Source organism: Podarcis raffonei, chromosome 13 (assembly GCF_027172205.1).
Source record: "Podarcis raffonei isolate rPodRaf1 chromosome 13, rPodRaf1.pri, whole genome shotgun sequence".
NCBI lineage: Eukaryota > Metazoa > Chordata > Lepidosauria > Squamata > Lacertidae > Podarcis > Podarcis raffonei.
The window spans coordinates 11779021-11802333 of NC_070614.1; the positions used below are offsets into that span (position 1 = coordinate 11779021).

The 23313-nt window shown below is 43.0% G+C and overlaps 1 protein-coding gene across 6 annotated transcripts; it reads left to right on the top strand.

The window, feature by feature from the left end:
• Positions 1–902: 902 nt before the first annotated feature.
• Positions 903–23160, top strand: STRADA (STE20 related adaptor alpha). Of its 6 annotated transcripts, none has more exons than XM_053361820.1 (13): positions 903–1069; positions 3721–3808; positions 5917–5974; positions 7912–7940; positions 10857–10959; positions 11926–12047; positions 15172–15280; positions 15969–16092; positions 17363–17534; positions 18506–18610; positions 18752–18993; positions 19708–19750; positions 21742–23160. In XM_053361820.1, exons 2-13 carry the CDS (start codon positions 3773–3775, stop codon positions 21892–21894), a joined length of 1296 nt encoding a protein of 431 aa, XP_053217795.1. In that variant the 5' UTR covers positions 903–1069; positions 3721–3772; the 3' UTR covers positions 21895–23160. The 6 variants fall into 6 exon arrangements, with proteins under 6 accessions (XP_053217795.1, XP_053217797.1, XP_053217796.1 ...); XM_053361822.1 differs by having other exon boundaries at positions 3721–3784; XM_053361821.1 differs by lacking the exon at positions 903–1069 and adding an exon at positions 1353–1374.
• Positions 23161–23313: the final 153 nt, after the last annotated feature.

Sequence of the window (23313 nt, forward strand, 5' to 3'; positions counted from 1 at the left end):
GCTTCCCAGAAAAGGTAAAAGGAAGAAGACAACGTAAGAACCTACCAAATCTTTTACAAAACGTGTTTCATTTGCAACGAGGAAAAGAAATGCTTATAAAGCACCCCAAGACACATGAAACCTGTGGAACGACAATGTTTTAAAATGGGCAGCTATTGAATTTATTATTATTATTACTATTACAACTGAATGCAGCTGTGGTTACTATGCAATGGGGCAGGAACTGCCAATTGACTACATGTTTGTTCCTACAGTCAAAAAATTTTTATATCTATTTTATCTGTAAACTGCCTTGAGTCTCTTGTCAGGGGAAAAGGTGGGTGGTAATAATAATAATAATAATAATAATAATAATAATAATAATAATACCTCTATAATTATATGGATACATATGCAGATTTCTCTTCTTTCACCCACCCTAAGCAAGAAATAAGAGAAAGAACATGAAGTATATAGCCCTGTGTTCTTTGCCGCTACATATCCTATAGTCCAATTGCAACCGTCACACTATTAATAATAACAAAAAAATTACTCATTTATTGTATTTATATATCATCTCTATCTTACAAGGAGCTCGAGGCAGTACATTAGTCGCCTCACAACAACAACCCTGTGAGGTAGGTAAGGCTAAGATATGGTCCAGTGGCCCAAAGTCATGGCTTCGTGGGGATTCGAACCCTTGTCTCCCAAGAGCCATGGATTCCTCTCCGTTTACCCTGGGCAGTCGCCACTTCCGCCCGACCGCAGAAAGGGCAAAGCCCAAAAAAGGTGGTGATGGGGAAGGACTGAAAGGAACCCGGAAGTCGCATCTGCATAGCCGAGCGTTGTCACTCTATCATTTCCAACCCTTTCTCTATGGACGGCGCAGGGCTTTTCTCCGCCCCTTCCCTTCCCTTCCCCAGCTTCAAAGCGGCAGCGGGTTACCTTGCGGAGAAGGCGCCGGGCTGCGACGTGAGCTGCGTAGCGCTGCGCCAGTGGCGTCGTTGGCCCCGCCTCCCCCTCACACACACCGGACACCGTTTCTTTATCTCTCTGGGCCGCTGAGGGGAACCAGCCGAGAGGTGTTGAGGTGAGTGAGGAGCGGCCCTCAGGGGGCTGAGTGAGGGCGGGAGAGGGCCGTTAGGGGCCGACGAGGAGGAAGAGGAGGCCGCGCGTGCCGCCCCCACCCCCCTCTCAACGGTTCATTTTTCAAACGCGTTCCCTCCCTGCGCCGTCAGGGAGACCCTTGGGAGAAGAAAGGGTCTCTCGTCTGCGCATGCGCGCACAGCAGGACCGGCTCACCCGTGAGGCCAGGTGAGGCGACCGCCTCAGGCGGCCGGGTCTTCAGGGTCGGCAGCTCCCGGCGTCCATCTTTTCTTACTCTCAGCCCCCCAGGTTCCTTGCCTCACGCTGTCTTCCCTTAGCAGGGAAGAAGGGGGCGCCCCATTTTGGGGGGGTTCGCCTCGGGCAGCCAAATGTCTTGGGAAGGCCCTGTGTCAGTACGAGGGGGAAAACTAGGGAATAAATTGCTATAGAATACAGTGGTACCTCGGGTTACACACGCTTCAGGTTACAGACAGCTAACCCAGAAATAGTACCTCGGGTTAAGAACTTTGCTTCAGGATGAGAACAGAAATCGTGCTCTGGCGGCACGGCAGCAGCAGGAGGCCCCATTAGCTAACGTGGTGCTTCAGGTTAAGAACAGTTTCAAGTTAAGAACAGACCTCCGGAACGAATTAAGTACAGTGGTACCTCAGGTTAAGTACTTAATTCGTTCTGGAGGTCCGTTCTTAACTTGAAACTGTTCTTAACCTGAAGCACCACTTTAGCTAATGGGGCCTTCCGCTGCCACCGCGCTGCCAGAGCACGATTTCTGTTCTCATCCTGAAGCAAAGTTCTTAACCCGAGGTAATATTTCTGGGTTAGCAGAGTCTGTAACCTGAAGCGTATATAACCACTGTAATAAGAAAGAGACCCCACCACAGAAAATACCCTCACCTCTGAAGTTGCAGCAAAGAAATAAACTATTGTTCAATTGCCCACTTCTTCTGCCCCTTCTCAACCCCAAAGCCAGCTAGATATAGACGCACCTTCTCCCTGCATCCAGACACTTGGGGTGGGGGTGGCCTTATTCTTTCAACATCAGAGCATGTGCCTTGCACGCAGCAAGGTCCTGGGAATGTCAATCCAGGGCACCTCCAGACAGAATCATAGAATCGGAAGGGACCCCAAGGGTCATCTAGTCCAACCCCCTTGTGATACAGGAAATACCAACACAGTCCTGCACACCAGACCCTGCTCAAGTTTGCAAATACCCTAGCCTAGTAGTAGTTTTATTAATGGGTCACTAGGGGGGCTAAAGGGACGCGGGTGGTGCTGTGGGTTAAACCACAGAGCCTTGGGCTTGCTGATCGGAAGGTCGGCGGTTCGAATCCCTGCGACGGGGTGAGCTCCCGTTGTTCAGTCCCTGCTCCTGCCAACCTAGCAGTTCGAAAGCACGTCAAAGTGCAAGTAGATAAACAGGTACCGCTCCAGCGGGAAGGTAAACGGCGTTTCCGTGTGCTGCAAAGTTCTTAACCTGAAGCACTATTTCTGGGTTAGCGGAGTCTGTAACCTGAAGCGTATGTAACCCGAGGTACCACTGTACATAAGCTGTGAGGGGTGGGAAGGAACCCTTAGTTTCATCCCTGGTAACAGATAAGCAACAGCAGCCTCAGGAGCGAAGTGGGTGTTGAAAAGAGGGAGACAGTTGGGGTTTGCCAACCTTTTATTGCTCCTGCAGAGCTCCTGTGCTTTAGACAGTTGCATGGCAGAGCTTGCCCCAGTTGCAGCCTCGTGCTGGGTATTCCTTCGCCAGCTCTATCATGGTCATCGCGCTTGCCAATAGCGCAGGATCCCTACCTGGAACAAATAAGAAGGACAAGATGCATTTGAATTTGGGGAGAGGGGCATGCAAGACATTTGCAACGTTTGTGCATTAAAAGTCTTGATTTCCCCCCTCCCCTTGCAAACCTATGTAAGGTGCTTTGTTCCTGCATCTCCAGTTGTAGGGGCGCCGTAGAAGTTACTTTTGGGCATTTCGGTCTGGAGTCCTAAGATGGCATACCCATAGAAATATTGAGGAGGAGGAGTTTGGATTTGATATCCTGCCTTTCACTCCCTTTTAAGGAGTCTCAAAGCAGCTAACATTCTCCTTTCCCTTCCTCCCCCACAACAAACACTCTGTGAGGTGAGTGGGGCTGAGAGACTTCAAAGAAGTGTGACTAGCCCAAGGTCACCCAGCAGCTGCATGTGGAGGAGCGGAGACACGAACCCGGTTCCCCAGATTACGAGACTACCGCTCTTAACCACTACACCACACTGGCTAGCGTTAGCAAAACACTCTTCCTGTATGTGTTTTGTTTGCACACGTGCCGTCTCTGCATAGTTCCTATCACCAGCATTCACATTGTGCTCTTTAAGTAATTAAATTTGGCTGATGTGATTTTTATTACTGCATGACAACCCAGTGAGCTTTGTGACTGCAGAGGCATTTGTGTCTGGTGCTCCTGGATCTAAGCCCAGTACTTAAGCCATTGCACAGTTCCCACCACCTTTTGGAGCCCTGCTTATTTGGTTCATCCCATACTAAGAGTTTTCCTTTACCAAACAAAAGTACTGTTGGTTAGAATTAAGGTAGAAAGAGCCCATTTGTTTTACAGCCTTTTGAATAACTTTCTGCCCTTTTTTTGTTATTATCAGGCCTATTTTAACATTTCATGCCTTTGGAGTAGCATTACCAAGTCTGGATTCCATGTCTTTCCTTGTAAGTAAACCCGAACGAATTAGGGTGAGTGTCAAACACTTTCACGATTCAATTAGCATTTCTCTGCACGTCCTTTCAAGGTATAGGGCTTGCTTTATGAGACAGAGCTGTGTTGACTGGGGACTCAGCTATACAGCTGCAAATAAAATGTTTTAAGTATGTTATAAAGTGCAATATACAAATGTGACACTAGATGGCGATGGTGAGCTATGGTGAATCCCATATATTTTTCAAAAAGTCCACGGCCCTTAAACTTCCTGCTTGCTGCTCACAAGAATGAGTGGGAATTGGCCAGTTGAGAAGGAGGACTGGACCAGAAATTCTGTCCACAAACCTACTTTGTTGGTGGTTTGGCAAATGGTCAAGCTTTTGATTACATATACCTTTAAAACAAATATTGCAGCAATGTTTCTAATTTATATGTAACCTTCAATTTGAAAAATGCTTTGTAATCTTCCTTTTGTTTGCTGCCGCAGCAACACTGTGCAATAGCTCGCTTCCCATTTTACAGATGAGGAGCTGAGGAGATTTGAACAAACTGCTTTCTCAGTGCATGGCAAAGTTAATATTTGAAGCTGAGTTTTCCAGAACTAAGTGCAGCTCTTTCTTCATACAGGGAAAATTATATAGGCCAGTGATACAATGTGTGTTACACTTCTTAGCAGTTTTAAATCTCGGTAGTGTGGAAGTTGAAGCAGGGGAAATGTTTTGCAGTGGTTCAAATAATGTTTTGCAGTGCAGAGCTTTCTATTCAGTGATGTGGGTTTTCTAGAAAGTTTTGGATTGGATAATTTTTTATTGCTCTAAATTGACGCAGTGCTGTTTTAACATGTTTGTTTAACTTTTTTTTCTTTGCTAAATGTGTGTCATCTTGATTTTTACATGCTATATAAATATATGAAAGTTGTTGTTTTTTCTCAAAAGTAGCTGTGAAATATTTGACTTGAGGAACAATTCAACAACATACACTTAGCATGGGTTAAATGTTATATTTAAACAAATCCAGACATTTACTTGGCATTAGAGTGTCTGGCGTGCTCTGGTCCATGGGGTCACGAAGAGTCGGACACGACTAAACAACTAAACAACAAGTTTTGTTGGAGCACTTACAGATATTTTAAAACATGGCAACTCAATAGCATACATTTAACTTTGTTATTTCGATGGGGGGGGGGATTAAAGCACTGAAAACTGTTAACATAGTAATTTTAGCTTGCCTGAAGAGTTGTACACCTATATATGTATGTGCTTCTTAGAAATCACCTGAGGAAAGTTAATTGCAAGTTTGATTTTAGATTGGACTATAATTTTAACAATCCCAGTTTCCCAATTTAACTTGTGTTGTGCTCATTCATTATGTTACTAATTAATCTTAAGAAGCAATGCATTTCTAACAGGGGGAAAACTTCAACTCCACATTACAGATTCTTTTTATAGGCATGGGGATTTTTGTATTTTTAGTAAGTTTGTTCCAAGTTGCCACAAAACAATTTTGCTGATTCAGTTAAACTTAGTCATGACTTAGCCTCATTGAAGCCAGTGGAACAAGTTAGACACAACTCAGGACCAAAATAGATGCAGTGGGGCCAGCCAGGCTTGTTCACATATTTCTATCACATACACACTTTTAACATCAAGAGAAAAACGTGGGTGGGGGGGAATGAATACTTTATCTCCCTTTCTTCAGGTGCTGTTCTTTCTATCTTGGCTTTCCATATTGAAGCTAGGGTGGAATAAAAGTGTCTGAAATTAGCTAAGGGCAGGATGTTGTTACTAAGGAAAGATTTTTGCAAATTACAAGCCATGAATGAGCAGTGAGAAATCATTCTCCCCTTTCACATAGCAGTTCCCTCCTCTGATCCTGATTTGAGGCAAACCATGTTTTACTGTTTGTCTGAAATGGCACACTAGAGCTTTTGCTTACACTACATACCATAGTGTGCTGGTTCAGATAAAACAGCAGGCTGCATGGGGGATTGCATGGGAGGCTTAGGTGTAATATCAAGGCATTATGTCTGAACAATCTCTTTGTTGCTGCATTTTACGTCAACAGAGGTTTTTTCTTTGGTTAAGTGCAATTAAAATAAATGGTGCCACATTAAGTTATGCCTTTGTGGGGTTTATTTTTCTAGCGGTGGATGTCCGAGAAGTTCATTTTTGAGGGCTTGAGGGAGTTGGAACTGTTTGGAGGTAAGTGCTTTAAATGAATAAATTATTTCCTTAGCTGTGCTCCATGTTTCTCAGTGCTGTGAAAGTATTGACAGCACATCTGTAGGTGTAATTTCAGTTCTGATCCTGGAGGAACCTCACAAAGACAAATGGTGTTGGGGAAGATGTAGCTCTTGGCTTAATGTCATGTGACCCACAGAGACAGGGTTGTACAGAGAGAGAGCTATATAATCCTACCGTGATAGAAATGCTGCTCAGTTGGCTTTGGCTCACAATTGGGTTTTCCCATGCGGCAAAGACAACAGGACAAAGGAGCTTCTCTATTGTGGATTGTGCTCTTACCATTTATTTTGACTGGATTTCAATGAGAGACATTTCCAGTGACTCTAATACATTGGTTTGAAACTGTACCTGTTCATAGGAATATTAAGAGATTTCCGCCACAAATTCTGCTTAAATACTCAAGCCTTAAGTGGCTATAATTAACCAGATACGTCCCTCATTCTGTTCTGCAGTAACAAAATTCTGGGTTAGAAATTAAACTGTATTTTTTGAGCCAATTCCAGTGTTCCATGAGCATGAGATTAGAGACCTCCCAAGCCAAACAAATACCCTTTCAGAATGAATGTGCCAGATTGCTTGTTTGGAAAGCTAACATATCAAGGGAAAGGCTGGAGTAGAAGTCTTCTTGATATGTAAGCTTTGCCCGTGCAGGCAGAATTTTAACATAGGGACACTTTCAAACTAGCAATTGCTTGTTCCCAGACTTCTCAACAAATTAAACATTAATATCACTGGGTCTGGAGAGCATCCATCAAATAAATCTAAAAGTACTCAAATGTGAAATTGCTGAACTTTAAACAAAAAAACACGTAACACCTCTAAAAGCTGTCTTCATGCCAGGTGATTGGAAAGTATTTTGAATTGCATCTCATTACAACTTACAAAAAGTCTCTAAATAGTAATGACTTGACCATTGAGCCCTAGTGAGTCATTGTCTGAATCTGTCCCAGGTCTCTGAAATTTTAGGGTGACAAGTTGTCTACTATGTCATGTTGCTTCTTTCATGGGTTTTGAGCCTCGTGTGAACCCTCTCCCTTTTTCCTCTTTTTTTTTGCATTTGCATCCAGTTCTGATTTCAAGGCCATCTATTGAGCTGCCCTCCTTTAAGCTAGGCATAATTTGACTTTAGGGCAGATGGCTTTTTTAGATATCAGCACAAAACATCTATTTGCACTTAATCTGCCCTGACTACTGAATTCGGCCATCCAAACTTAATTTTTCTCCAGTGTTCTTATCACTGGTTCAGTAGGTTATTTCCCTCCCCATATCTTTTAGCACTGACTATTTAAAGTGATTTATTTACAAAAAGCAGATTCAGATGTGCTTGTGGATTGTAAAATCCCCAAATTTAAAGTAGACTCATTGAAATGGATGAGCTTGAAAAATCCATTGATTTCCATATGCCAACTGTGAGTAAGCCTGTACTGTGTAAGCTAGTTCAGAACTGGCTCCTGGCTCCAGTTTTGCAGTCCTCATATTTCCCTCTTGCTTGGCTGTGGTTGGGTTGTTGAGGCTCCAACTCACAATGTTGGAGCCGCAAAGCAAGGATCTCAAACTATTTCTTTTTTTCCCTGTGATGGAGAATTGGACACTATACAAATGGCGCTATGCCTCTTGAGGGAAGGGAAGTGTAGCTTGAAGTCTCTTCTTAGTTTAAAGCTGTTTATGTGGATAAGTTTTAGGGGAACAAAATAGCATAAATCAGATCCCCCAAACCAGCAAGGAATTACTATTTTTGTCCAGTAGCAGTGGTCAGAATGACGCTAGTGTAGGTTATGATGCCCTTTTGAGGTTATTTGAATATCTCTTGTAAATGAACTGATTCTGATTTTGTTCTTAATGGGTATCTATTTAAGAAAACACAGTTGAATGAATGATTGATTTCTTTACTCCAGAGCAGCCTCCGGGTGACTCTCGGAGAAAAGTAAGTGACCTTTGTAGGCTGTGGTGCTGTGGCCTATTGCATGGAGATTTGTGGACATTATGACATTTTTTTTCCATTTTGCCTTATTTATACATCTAATATTTTCAGCTCTACATTTGTGGGAACAAGGTTTCAACCTGGAAATAAGATTTTGGTGTGTGGCATGTAGATTTATTTTAGCCTTAAATCCTGGATTTTAAATGGTTGTTCTCACCAGTAATGTAAAATTATATGGCTGTTCAGCTGATCTTTTATTTTTTAAAAAATAAAACGATAAAATTCCTGTTTAAAAAGAAAATCTGGAAGTGAGATAGTTGAACAGCTATTTAAAAATATTCGAAACCACCCTTTTTCTCAGTCTATGCTCAAATTCAAGAGTTAATGGCCTGCCAAAATCAATTTGCACTGTCTTATCACATTTGTGGCCAGAGCTGGAAAAATCCCAGGGACCTGGCCAACTTGCTGACATCTAGGATTATTACTTTTCCGTATCAATGTGAATATGTGGAACATCTAGTAGTCCACAGCTACTGTCCTATCCCTAGTTACCTAGATGAAAGCCTCACTGAGTAGACATGTATAGGATTACAGTGTAAAACTAATAATTGCCTGCCTGACTGCAACACACACACACACACACACACACACACACACACACCATTTATTGAACTGTTGTGATGTCATGGAATGTTCATAAATATTCTACCTCTTCAGGGTATATACATCAGCATTTACAAACTTGCGACAATGTGCAGCTTCTGTGAGAGAAATGAAAGGTCATTTTCACTGGGGGAAATCATGCTATTGAGCAGGAAGGGAAGCCGAGGCCTGTGAAAAGGGCCCAGAAAGCTGGGAAGCTATGACACATGGAATTGGTAGCCAGAGTAGCTAATGAAATGGAGCAGCGTAGGCAGTGAGCTGAGAAACAGGTTTGAGGAAAATAATACAAGAATTGACAGGAAGCTTTGGGTAAGGAAGGGCCAATGAGAAAAGGGGAATGAGGGATGTATTTTATGTGATCTAGCAGTAGAAGGGGCTATATATATACTGTTGACAGGGAAAGAGGGAAAGATAAAGCAGTTAGGCAGGCTGAAAGCTGAGTGAGGATAAAGCAGAGAGAGATATTGGCTGAAGTAGGCAAGGCAGACTGGGTAGTGGGAAAAAATGGTAGAATCTGAGCATATGAAGACTAGTGAAGACTAAGAACTAGAGAAAGTGAAGCTGGGAAAATCTCACATGGGAGTCTAGGGATGGGATGCTTGTGTTATATTGGTATGGAGAGAATGAACCAGGTAGTATTTGGGGGTTGTGGGTCAAGGATGCTAAAGAGATTGATTGGGAGAAGAGACTGGAGTAGGTGGTCAAATCTTGAGTTGCTAATTTGTACACAAGATTCTTTTTCCAGTCTTGGCTCTGTTTTTTCCAGTCACACTAGTAAAAGTACATCTGATTTTTCCAAACACATTTTATTAAAATATAGGTCCAGCTAAATTTAAGTATCCAAAAAGCCACCTGTTTAGAGGCTAGAGAATTTTATAAATTCAGAAGGAGAAGGGTTTTTTTCTTTCCTGTTTTCTAAATTTCTGCCGTTTACACCAAAAGAGGTCCTGTGTTGAAACCCTTGCGGGCAGCTGTATTTGTTTTTCTTGCAGGGGCTTTTTGTGTGCTGTACTTCACAAGTAGCATTTTAATTTAAGCTTTTTTACTTGTTTATAAAATACCAAGTTCAGTAGAGTTCCTCTGCATGGATAGAATTTTTGAACCAGTTGTTTCTGCGTGGAGATGTAGAAAATACCTTAAGAAGTTTTGGAAGAGGGGGAGGAAATGTCATAATAAACTGTTCTGGGGGAGAGGATCTTGATGTGTAAAAATAGCAGATTAGCTATTTTTTACAATACAAAACTTTATGCTTTACTAACATAACTGCCTTCATCTTAAAAGAGTTTTAGGCTGCAGTCATAAGGACACTTGCCTGAGAGTAAGCCCCATTGAATTCTGTAGGACTTCCTTCTGAGTAAACATAATTAAGGTTGCACTGTTAGACACACAGCTGCCATTATGCTGAAGTCTGACTTTTCCTGTTCATTTTTCATTTCCAGTATCTGCGTTTCTTTGCAGGTTCTCTGTTTTTATTATTACAGGCATTTTCCCATTTATGAAGCACATTCAGTGTGCATTGTGCTTTTCAGGCAATTGAAGCACAAATAAGGGAAGTGAATAAAAAACAAGGGTTTCTCAGTAAGATTGCAAAGGAAATACAATGACTGTGCACCTTTTGGAAGCTGTGGTAGGAACATACGAACCATTGATCCATCTAGCTTAAGAGCCTTATTTGACTGACAGTGGCTCTCCACATTTCAGTCATAAGTCTTTCCTAGCCCTGTTTATTTCTTCTTTTAGTTAGAGGAGATGAAGATTGAACCTGAGATATTATGGTACCTCCTGTAGGGCGGAAAGTGGTGACAGGAAGTTTTGAAGTTGCACGGCACTTCTAAACCCAGATTTCAAATCTACATGTGGAAATGTTTGCATCTGAAAATTGTAAATTTCTTGGATTTTGATTTTTGTGTGTGCTGGTTTTGAGGAAGCAGGCCACAAGGGTGTTCTTGGAGGGAATTTGATTATACGAGGTAGCAAAGGAGACCATACATAATAAGCTGTGAAAGCAGTGACATTTTTGAACTCTGAGCATGATCCTATACATGCCCCCTCTAAAGTAAGTTCCATTGAGTTCATTGGGACTTGTGTATAGGATTGTATCCTAAGGTTACAAAAGGCTATAAATGATATTTTGGAGAGATTCTCCAGCATACAAACCACATCCTTCCAATTTGAGTAATGTATATTCAAAACCGTCATACAGAAAAGCTAATTTTGTCCTGTTAGTCTCTTGCATCTTACTCTCTTCTTTTCCAGACCAATGAAGCAAGCTCAGAATCTATAGCATCCTCCCCGAAAAGGGACACCATGAACTGTTATTTGCCCGACAGCAATTGTTATGAGTTACTGACCATAATAGGTAATGTTTTGACTTTAGTTTTGGGTGTTTCACTTTTCATAGTACTGAAGTTCCCCTCATGTCCTTAGTTGACTTTGTTTATGAGTTGAATAATGTTATCCTTTCTTGAGGTGCTGTTATTTTTAACAGCACTGATATTGGCTGCTGTTTTCTTTCTAGGCATAAAATGACAAATAATTATACAAGAAACATCCTCTTGTAATGCAGTTACTGAGACATTAGGGAAGCTGGGACACCTCTGGGTGGGTGGGTATTGGGAAGGAGGTGCCAGGCCATGAAGTCACTCATCATCATTGTCACCTCTCTCATTCCAGGTTCAGCATTTTTGCTGAGTCTGGAGGAAGTTGTTTTGGTTCTTGGGCAATCATAGAATCATAGAGTTGGAATAGACCACAAGGGCCATCGAGTCCAACCCCCTGCCAAGCAGGAAACACCATCAGAGCACTCCTGACATATGGTTGTCAAGCCTTTGCTTAAAGACCTCCAAAGAAGGAGACTCCACCACACTCCTTGGCAGCAAATTCCACTGTCAAACAGCTCTTACTGTCAGGAAGTTCTTCCTAATGTTTAGGTGGAATCTTCTTTCCTGCAGTTTGGATCCATTGCTCCGTGTCCGCTTCTCTGGAGCAGCAGAAAACAACCTTTCTCCCTCCTCTATGTGACATCCTTTTATATATTTGAACATGGCTTAATTTTTGGAGGGGGGGAAATGCGTCTTATAGAGCGAAAACTACGGTAACTCTCTGCAGAACCTCTGACCTAGGCACCTTTTTCAGCTAGACTCTTCTCGTACTGTTAGGGAACAGGCTGTAGAGAGGTAAACCAGGCGTATCCCTTTGCCCCATATACTCCTTTATACCCAGAACTGTTACTGTCATGCATACTGTCACTGCAAGCAGGAAAATACTTCAGTTGAGATTTTGTGAAAAGTGTTATTGTGACAAAAAATGCCTCTTATCTTTTCAGGCAAGGGCTTTGAGGAGCTAATGATAGTGAATCTTGCACGGTATAAACCAACAGGAGAGTTTGTCACTGTCCGGAGGATCAACTTAGAGGCCTGCACCAATGAGATGGTGGCATTTTTGCAGGTAGAGGTAGCAATCTTGTGCAGTTAGTTTGCTTTGTCCTTAGTTGGAGATGCTTACCTTCGTTCAGCCTGAATTACTATGGTAAATGGCACTCCTTTGCTGACATTCCTTATTATTCTATATACAGTAGTGTTGTTTCATCTGTTAGTGGCTGGGTTGTAAAACTGAACAACTGACAAAGTCTCTGTCTTAAGACTAGATTGACCAGTGTTTCCCAACCTTTATCCTACTGTAGCCCGCTTCCCAACTTGTTTCCTTTCTATGCCCCCCATGGGCATAGCCTAGAGGGGGAAGGGGGCAGCTGCCCCCCCATAAGTGAAAATCAATACAAATCTGAGATTCTGCCCCCTAACAGAAATCCTGGCTACACCCATGCCCCCCCAATCATACTGGTAGAAAGGTAGCTATTTAAATGTATTGCTTGTAAATAGAACATTTTTAATAATTTTTATAATTTATACAAAACACAATTGCATAAAATGATGAAAACATAATGAAATATTGTTGAAGCACAAAAACATAGAATCATGGAGCTGGAAGGGACCCCAAGGGTCATCTTTCTAGTGCAACTCCCTGCAGTGTAGGATTCTCAGCTAAAGCATCCATGACAGATGGCCATCCAACCTCTACTTAGAAATCTCCAAGGAAGGAGAGTCTAGAACCTCCTGAGGGAGATCCATCTTCCATGTATTATAAAAAGTAAACAATTATTTAACCCGAGTTATTTGATACAGAGGGGGAAACCTACAGATACAGTCCAAAAAGCACACAGGGAGTTCAGTATATATGGGAGAATTTTAAAAAGCAAGTGGTCCTCACTGACCTGCTGCAAAAAGATATTGTCATCTGGAGGAACCCTGGCTGCCTAGATAAAACACTGTAGCCCCACACACCTTTACCTGGGAGTAAGGCCTACTGAACCCAGTGCAGCGTTCTTGTGAGTAGACAGTTATTTACTAGATGCAAGTCAGCAGCACCAGATGACCCACTCAGCTAGGCGCTAGGGTGAATTTCACCCCTCGCCTTGCAGAGCTGGACAGATGCTGCCGACGGACCCTACGCCCCTCAACAACATCTGAAGGCCCTGATCCTCTAGGTGCTGGAGTGGATTGCACCCTGAACCTTGCAGTGTCAGGCCCAGGCTGTCCTCGGGACCAGCACTGGCGGCAGCAACAAGCAACTCTGGCTTGCCCAGCTACCGCACTTCCCTGACCTGGAGGTTCTGGATCACAGGCTCTGCTGGTCAAATGGGAGCCTCAGTGATCACCCCCTCCTGCCAGAAACAAACCAGGACAGCTCCAAGAAACCACATGTGGCAAAAAGAAGCGCTAGGCCTTGGTAGGCTGCCCCCTTACCCTCTTGTGATAGCCAGCCGATCAGGGGTTTTTTAATGCTTTTTTCCCTTCACTTCTCATGTCCCTCTGTGGCCCCATAGCCTCGTGCTATGCCCCCCCCCCCATTTTTGTGATTTCCACCTGTGGCCCTCTTGGAATATCCTGCCTAAGACCCCCAGTTGGGAAACACTGAGATAGACAACAAATTCCTGTCCTCCTGAACTTACAAGAAAGGCATTTCCATAACATCTTCCACTGCTAAATTGCTCTTACAGTTCGAAGATTTGGAGCATTAAATAGCTTCTTTATAGTGTAATCCTATGGATGTCTGCTCAGACATAATTCCCTGGTAAGATAAAAATGACTTCATGATGTGGAGGGGAAGAGTTAGTAGGTGCTAAGCACCACAGAAAGACTCGATATTTTTGTTCATTTTATATTGTAGTTTATTGGTCTGCTTATAATGTAGTAATGCATTATGAATTGCACTGTATTCTCTGTCATCTGAAATGTCAAGTGGTCTTCAAGGGCAACTCCATGGATAGTATATTACAGTAATTAATCTTTGAGATTAACAGTGACCTATCTAACAAGTAGGGGCATTTTGTAGTTGTAGCTGATAAGAAAAGCTTTCATGACAATCCAGGATCAAAATTAGGTCACGAAGACACCACGGACTGCAAATATGTTCCTTCAATATACTGGGATCCTGTTAACGTTGAGAACACATAGATAATCCATCATTGTCAACTATGACTTACATGGATTTAGTTTCAGATTGTTCCTAAGCACTGGTTTGGAATATAATTTTATTACTTTTAAATGTTTAAAGATGATAGCCAATGTAAGTCTTACCCACTGAAATCAAGGAGTTTTTTTTTTTAAAGTGCCTGTAAATGTTATCTTTGAGCACTCAAGAGTTATACAGGCTGCAAGTCTGAATAAGTTATGAGGAAACTCCCCCGCCCCCCAGTTATTATCTACCAGCAGCCTCACACCCAGTGTACTTTTCCAAGAAACCAAAAATTTGATAGTTTTGAAAGAAGTGGTTAGAATGACGACGATTTTGAAAGGTTCAGTCCGCCATCTTGATTCAAAATGGTGTCCAGTTGTATCCAATTGTATGGTGTCCAGTTGTATCCAGTTGAAAACCGATTGTTTAATCTCAAGATCCATTATGAAAAATTGGGTTACAATATCTTAACAAGTGTCCAAATTCATAGTGAACAGTCAAGCAAGAAACTTTCCAAAGTATATAGTGTATGCATGTATGTATTTCTTTTCCTGTAAAAAGAGAGGGCACCTTCATTTAAGCTGATATCTTTTGATTCACATAATATGTTTTGCTGAGCTGTACCCCAAATATACAAAACACCTGGCCAGCAGAGCTAGTTATTTAAAAACAGTCAAAGCTGTCAAGCGACTTACAAGATTAAACAATAAAAAACCTTGATTAGCTTGTTTCCAAATATTACCTGCTGTATAAATAGCTAAGCAAATTAAATTACTAGCAAAATGCTGTTTTATTGCTGACCCTTTGGTTTGGTTTACTCCTGTTACAGTGCAATGGTGTTTTTATTATTTTATTTGTCTCAATAATTCATGTGGATTAAGTATCCAAATTCTGATTGTACCCTTAACTGGCAAAAGAAGCAGTAAGCCATGATATAAGTTGTGAAAGGGTGTCAATTGGCCAATTGTTTTTCTCCTGGGGTATCCATACCTCTTGAAGTTCTCTTTACCCATTTGTTAAAAAAATAATTGTTGTCTTATCATTTTTTTGCTTTCAGGGTGAGCTTCATGTCTCAAAGTTCTTCAGCCACCCAAATCTTGTGCCATATAAAGCAGCCTTCATAGCCGACAATGAACTGTGGGTTGTTACATCTTTCATGGCCTATGGTAAGTAGAACTTGAACCTTCCTCCACCATTAGGATATAGGTTTAATGTGAGGACATATTTAGACACTCACAATGATTCTTTGCACTTATGGTGCTGTAAATGAGGTGAGGCAGCTTCCTTTTTTTCAGTATTTGCTCTGCATGTGCTCTTTCCAGGAAAGTTTTGCATTAACCTCAGAGACAGAGTATTCTGTTAGGCTGTGGGTGGTGAAATTCCAAGTGAGGCCCTTCCCTCTCTGTCTCTCAATCATTTTGAGGTAAGCATAACCCTCAGGAAGGGAAACCTGAAAGCCTTTTAAAAGCAAATGAAGGTTTCAGAGCATCTTCTGCGGAAAAAAAAATCTCTGTTTGAGGAAAAAGAGAATTTTGTAATGATAGAATTTAGCTTTTGTACTTGTAACCAGCCTTTGGTTCAATCAAATTTAACCTTTCTCTCTACTGATGTCGTCTCTACAAGGGAGGAAGTTTTGTTTGGGGTGGGGTTCTGTTAGAGAAAATTGGACCAGAAATTACTTTAGTCTTCTCAAGTGTAGTTATATGTGCTTGAACTTATTCCCTCTGGCATCTGAAGGCAGGTCTGTGCATGTGTCCGTCTTCTACAAATAATGAGACGAGCAATTGTTAAAACAACTGGGTTTAGTTTTTCTGGAACCGTTGAAGGACCTTGTGTTTTTTCTCCTTTTTGTAGGTTCTGCTAAAGATTTAATCTGTACACATTTTATGGATGGGATGAGTGAGCTAGCTATGGCTTATATCCTCCAAGGTGTTTTGAAGGCCCTTGATTACATTCACCATATGGGATATGTTCACAGGTAAGCCCTTTAAGCAATAGGAAGCAAAATTTAACTCTTCTGAAATGAGGCCTAGTATCTCAGCTTCACACAAAGATTTAGGAAGTTGTAGACATTTGAGTGCAATTTCTTAAAAAACCGTAGTCCATTGGTAGAGCTGTAGTTTCCTGGACTGCTTGTTTGGTAGGCATTACAGTCAAATGGAGTTGAAGCTGGTTTGAGTTTGTTGTGTAGACAAACAACACAAGTAATGTTAAAATGTCATGGGACTGGAAGCATGATTAGGCAAAAGGAGAATTGATGTTGTCTTGCTCCTGCTTCTTGTCGGAGGGCTCAATGCAAACTGCCACTGGGGTTTACTGTGTGTTTGCCACATCAGCATGGAATCTATCATACGGAATCTGAGCTGAGCTGAGAGCCTGGTTCTCAATGTAGAAACAGCATGTATGCATGCAGACATTCTATTCTTACTGCTTGCAAAGAAATGTCCCTGTGAAAATTAGTTGTCCTTTTGTGCCATTAATTTTACCTTTTTTATTAGGGTTACTCTGTTAAATTGTGAAGCAGGTAGCCTCTCAAGTCTAGAACATAGGTGCAGTCTAGATTGCCATGTTTTCATTTGTTACTCCGCATTAGAAGCGTGGACTGGACCCTGAACAACAAGTGTGCTCAGCTAGTCTTACTAGAAGGAAAGTTTCAAGGCTTCTCCCTCTTGCTAAGAAATAAGCAGAGATGTTGAAGTCTTGCCTCAACTCGGCAATCAAATGGTTGCTGAGTATGATACATGACTTCCTATTTGCATATAGTATGTAGTGTTACAATATACACTTGCATATACAGTGGTGCCCTGCAAGACGAATGCCTCGCAAGACGGAAAACCCGCTAGACGAAAGGGTTTTCCGTTTCGGAGGCGCTTCGCAAGACGAATTTCCCTATGGGCTTGCTTCGCAAGACGAAAAAGTCTTGCGAGTCTCGCCATTTTCCCCCCCGCTTTCCCCCCCCTTTTTCAAAGCCGCTAAGCCACTAATAGCCTTTTAGCAGCTTAGCCGCTAATCCTTTAACAGCCGCTAAGCCGCTAAATCGCTAATAGCGCTAATCCTCTTAGCCGCTAATGGGGTTGCTTCGCAAGACGAAAAAACCGCTAAACGAAGAGAATCGCGGAACGGATTCTTTTCGTCTTGCGAGGCACCACTGTACTTGGATCCCAGGCTTTAGATTTCCTACATATAAAATTGAGCAGGGTTGGATGGGGGGTTTGTGGCTGCTTTCTCTCTATCCTCTTTGTATGCAGGAGCGTGAAGGCCAGTCATGTCCTGATTTCTGCAGATGGGAAGGTGTACCTCTCTGGCCTGCGCAGTAACCTAAGCATGATCAGTCATGGACAGCGTCTCAAAGTAGTTCATGATTTCCCCAAGTATAGCATCAAGGTTCTGCCATGGCTAAGCCCAGAGGTCTTGCAGCAGGTATGTTAGAGTCTTTCTTAGTCTCGTTTACTTAGCCCTCGAGTGTACAGGACCAACGCTTGCCAAATGTGTCTCATTGATAAAACGAATTGTTCTGTGTAATACCCCAACTATGTAGTCTTAAGGTAGCTGTTTGGGTAAACCTCCCACCTCACTGACTCCACTTTTCTAAAAGAAACAATGAACTCTTACACTGAGGGGCTTGAGCTTAAACCACAGATTAGTTGTGTCACCTCCTCCTCCTCTGCTGAGCAGATCCTGGGGGGTCTTTTTGTGTAACGTGGAAGTAGCACTGAAAGCACATATAAAATTGGTACAAGGGCCACAGCTTGGGGAGTAGAGCATCTGCTTTGCATGCAGAAGATGCCAGATTCAATCCCTGGCCTCTCTAGGCATGGGTGTAGCCAGGGTGGGGGGCAGCTGCCCCCCTAGATCATGTAAAACAATAGAAATACTTAACTAACTAACTGACCAATCATGTCAGTTCTGCCCCTGCCCAACAAAAGTCCTGCCCCACAACAAAAATCCTGGCTACACCCATGTCCCCAGGGAGAGAACTTGTATCTGAAACCCTGGAGAGCTGCTGCCAGTCAGTGTAGACCAGGGATAGTCAACTTTTTTATACCTACTGCCTGCTAATACATCTTTCTTGATGGTAAAATTTCCTTACCACCCACCAGTGTTCGATGGAAGGAGGATTCAGCTTGTGCTGTAGAACCCCCTACCACCCACCTAGAATCCTGAAACGCCCACTAGTGGGCGGTAGGGACCAGGTTGACAACCCCTGGTGTAGACAGTACTGAGCTAGAAGGACCCAGTGATCTGACTGGGCATGAGGCAGCTTCCTCTGTTCCTAAAATACTGTCTTTTTGTAGGTAGCAGTGATAGATTCTTTGTTTAATTAATTTCCTCCACAGTTTAAACAGGACTCACAATGGATTAAGCACATTATTTTCATTTTATCCTTTTAGAATCTCCAAGGCTATGACGCAAAATCTGACATCTACAGTGTCGGAATAACAGCCTGTGAGCTGGCAAATGGCCATGTCCCTTTCAAGGATATGCCTGCAACTCAGGTAGGGAATGTTCTGCTCTACTTCAGCCCCCGCCTGTACTATTATCAGAGCTAAAAGTATTGCGGCGCTAGCCGTGTTACGGTAGGGCGAGCTTTTCTGCTAAACCAAATGCACCTGCTTTCCCCCTCTCTTGTACTTCAGATGCTTTTGGAGAAGCTAAATGGCACTGTCCCTTGCCTGCTGGACACAACGACTATTCCTCCGGAGGAGCTGACCATGAAGCCATCGCGCTCAGGGGTTAGCACTGGGCTGGAGGAAGGCATGGCAGCCAGCAGTGCCAGGGCTTCTAATGGCGAGGCAGCACCACATCCATACCACCGTACCTTCTCACCCTCCTTCCACCACTTTGTGGAGCAATGCCTACAAAGGAACCCGGACCTGAGGTATAGCAAAAACAAAGAAATCTCACTGACTGAGGAAGGTTTGAAAAGGCTGGTGATGTGGGAGACCTATGTGATGCTTGGTATACGTTGAAGCCTTTTTCCTAATAGTATGCTAGTGGGATGCTAAAACACCCTGCAGGGCTTGATGAATCAAAGCAGCTGTTTGTGTATACCTATAAAGCAGATTCTCATAGTGTTGGCTGGTAAAAGGGGAACATTCAAAGTCTTTATCAAACAGATCTGCTCTCAGAAGGTGCAAAGCAATAACAAAGTATGTAAGTGTCCTCTCTGCTTGAATGTATTCACCTGTTCCAAATATGCAGATGTAGAATGGCTTTTGTGATCAGTGTTGATACAGTCAGGATAGCCGTTGATGTAGTCATACATGTAGCCACAGCAAGAAACGTCTTCGATGAACTACTAGCCCAGGTTGATAGAGAGGAGGGTGGCTTTCAGGTGTTATCAAATGTAGTTGGAACAGGGATTGTATGTCCCTTGCAGTTCCTATTCTGCACTGTTCTTTCATTAACCTGGATATGGACGTTCCGAAGCTTTTTCTCACTTGGGGCAGATAGGAAAGCCACAAACAGTGGGCAAGTGTTTCTTATAGCTTCACCATCCTGAAGCTATAAAATATAATATTTACTGCTCTCTCTCCATCCTTATTCCTTCTTGTACTGATACGCCACCCCTTCATGTTGTTCTCTTGAACAGGCCAAGCGCAAGTACACTGCTCAACCATTCCTTTTTCAAACAGGTAACACTTTTGCCCCAGTAATATTCTTCCTTTTCCCCCATCATGCTGTAGCAGAAAGTAGGCCTCCAGAAACCGGGGGTGGGGGGGACCCCGTTGCTATTGGAACTTTCTCCTGTGATAATGGGACTTGTCTAGGGTTTTGAAACTCGGAAGCTGCTCTTGGTTTTTATTACAACTCTTGGGTGAATGAGGGCCAAGGGATTGCAAGGAACACAAAGCACACCGTGCTACATATGTGCAGTGAGCCAAGGAGATTGTTCCGGCAACTCAGGATTTTAGGGCTTTCCCCCCCCTTCCTCACTGGCTGTGAGTTGCTCCAACACTATTCTGTCTCTCCCCCAAGCCATGCTAAGGCTAAAGTATCTACCCCTTAGTAAAAGCACTGGCCCAATCCTACTCTGTAGGTTAGGAAATTTTTGTTTTTCAGGTTTGTCTGCCTGTTGAGAAAATGCATGCGATCCTGCTTATGTGATTGCAATGGCCTTGCTGCTGGTCACTAGCCTGAAACAAATAGCAGTGTCCTTTGGTAATGTCCCTTGCCAGTTATATCATTCAGGCTGTATACAATTTATCAGTGATACCAGTGCATGATGGGGGTGGGTGGGTTGGGGTTTTTTTTTTGAGAGTTTATTTTGTTGTATTGTGCTGAGCCTGTAGCTATACAAAATTTGATAATTTCCCCCATTTTTCTAATGCAGGGGTGGTTAACCTTCTTTGGCTCAAGGGCTACATTGGTCAACCCTGAGTGATGTACCGTATTTTTCGCTCTATAACACGCACCAGACCATAACACGCACATAGTTTTTACAGGAGGAAAACAAGAAAAAAAATATTCTAAACGAAATAGTGGATATATGATTTTTGTGGTTCATGCTGTGGCCACAGACATGTGATCTGATAGTGAGTTTGGAGTAGCCCAATGCAAAAATCCTGAGGATCCATTCAGATCCATGCTTTGTAACCACGGAGGAGGGAAGGAAGGAGAACCATGGATCCTCTGCTCACGACTGCAGCAGATCCCCCCCGCCACCCGCAGGCATTCCCTCCATAACACGCACAGACATTTCCCCTTACTTTCTAGGAGGAAAAAAGTGAGTGTTATGGTGCAAAAAATACGGTATGTGGCCACCCCACACTCACTTGCACACATCTGTGTCAATCTGCTAGGAAGGGGTGTTTTACTGCTTTCTCCCCACTCATCAGATGTTTAATCTGATGAATGAGGAGAGGGTGATTTGCATCCCCATCTGGCTTCTGGAAGGAGTTCATGGGTTTAAACCACCCTGCACACCACAGCACTCTTTTTATTTTTGCTGACACTGCCGACATTTTGGGGAGGGGAGGGGAGAAATTTGCTTGGCTCCAGCCCAGACATTAGCCATCCCCTATACTAATGAGTTGTTGGATTTGTTTTGGATTACACTGTGAAACCAGATTACCAGGAAGTCAGGGAACTGTTGGGATCCCCCCCAGTGAGGTTGTCATTCTTAAATGCTGCAAAAGGTGGGAAATGTATGAATATGAGGGTATATTGGAGGAAATAAGAGCAGTTGTGTTTGGATAGAACACCCAATACAAAATTCAACCTGGCTTGACTTTTCCACAAATGCCACCTCCTCGTCCCCTAACAGAAGAGGGCCCTGGGTGATCTATCTAGTCCACTGTCCTATTTCCAACAGTGGGCAGTCAAATGCCCCAGAGACACTTACAAACAGGGCATGAAGGCAACAGCCAAGCTCTGTTTGTTCCCAGCAGCTATGAAACTAACGAAAGCCAGAATTCTATTTTATTATTTCAGTGGAGACCACAATAGTCAATGAAACTAAATTAACAGCATGTGCAGAGAATGTCCAAATATTCAAAGTGCAGTTGTATACCCTACCCCATGATTATAATAAGACTGGTGTAAGTTACACTTAACCTCATCACTCTAGCTTGGAGTTGTTAATTCTGCTCAAATTAGCATTTTCCCTTCTCCGTGTGCCTTCCAGATCAAACGCCGTGCCTCTGAAGCGCTTCCTGAACTGCTGTATCCTGTCACACCTATCACCAGCTTTGAAGGCATGCAGGCACAAGATCCTAGTCTTATTTTTGGACTGGTTTCCCATCTGGAGCAGCTTGAGATGGATGACTGGGAGTTCTAGACCTCCAACAGAAGGAAGCATATAAAGTGTAGAAGTTCTTGAGAGAAAGCAAGCTTTCTTCAGGCATGGTTGACTTATGTAACACCACCTCCCTTTCACACCGAGTCGTGACGTTATACTGCAGTTTACGTCTTCCATAGGAAGGTGGTCTAGATGACACACTGGAGCAAGACCCAGGGAGTATAGACTTGTGGGAGTGCAGTGAGTGCAGTAAGGATGTGGTGCTAGTGACTTCTAGCTCAGCTTTTGGTATGTTTGCATTCAAAATGATGGCCCATTGAACCAGTTTCCCCCTGCCATATCTGTGCTGTTGCAAGAGCTCCAGGTTTAGGGAGGATGTTTGGGTGCTCTTTGCTGTAGCTTCCTAGTCAAGGGTTGCCTTTGAGAGAGCTGGGAATCAGCTTGGATGGTCATATATTACTTGCAAAGCATTCTTACCCAATGGAAAACTCAACAGCTTTGCAAGACAAAAGTGAAGGTAGCATTTGCAACAGCTGCATCCCATGCTGAATGTATCCCCCCCCCTTTTTCCTCCTTCCCACTGGATAATCAAAGGATGATGGGAATGGTAGACTTAACCCTATGGTGCTAAAAGTTTCCAACAGCAAACCAGAAAGGCAGGACTCAATCACTTTCTAGCAAAGCCAGCATTTTCCCCTAGTGTAAGTATTGCTGTAATGGCTCACCTCCATCTGTGGATCTGAGTGCTGTGCACTCCTGTTTTTTTAAAAAGAAACACTTAAAATGTACTCTGCTGGAAGAGATGGGTAAGGAGTTTAAGAGATGCTGGTCCTAGCTGTCTCTCCAACACAGGTTGAACGTATTTAAAAAACTCCTCTGCCAAAATTCTACCCTCTTTTTCTTAGGGGCATGAGTGTTCATTGTTCACTGTAGCTTTTCATTCTAAAAATGCTTTGCCGCTCCAGTTTTAGTTGTCACCTAGGACAAGTGCTGGTTGATGACAAAACTTGCAGAACCTTGAACACTTTCCCCCTGTATTCCTGTCTACTACACACTTTGCTGTTCTGAAGTTTCCCCAAATGGTGTAGTGAAGCCTTTTCTTCCTATTTCTCTCCCACCCCCAGGGGAGCTGTTTTCTTCTTAATCATTTTCACTCAATCAAGCACTGAGCCAATGCTGCATCTGTCTGGTTGGAGCCGATGCAGGACTTTTATGTATGCCTGTGTGTCTTACACTGTACTTGAACCCCAGTCCATGTTTGCTCTTCTAGTTTTGTTGCCAATTAAAATTTTATGCACTCTTAAATGGTAGAACTTTTGTGTAACATAGCTGTCTTCCTGTTTTCGCTCTGCAAAAAAGATTTATGCACCTGTAATTGGAAGCACAGCTTCTGGGGATATATAGAATGGGTGTCATGCCTAGCAGACTAAACCCATGAATTCTAAAGCCTGGTCTTGC

Bases quoted from the DNA above. Each gene is read 5' to 3' on its own strand.
- STRADA (XM_053361820.1), top strand. From the start codon at position 3,773: ATGTCTTTCCTTGTAAGTAAACCCGAACGAATTAGG. The intron at 18,611-18,751 runs GTAGGGAATGTT...CTTGTACTTCAG, and splicing joins AGGATATGCCTGCAACTCAG to ATGCTTTTGGAGAAGCTAAA. The intron at 18,994-19,707 runs GTATAGCAAAAA...TCTCTTGAACAG, and splicing joins CAAAGGAACCCGGACCTGAG to GCCAAGCGCAAGTACACTGC.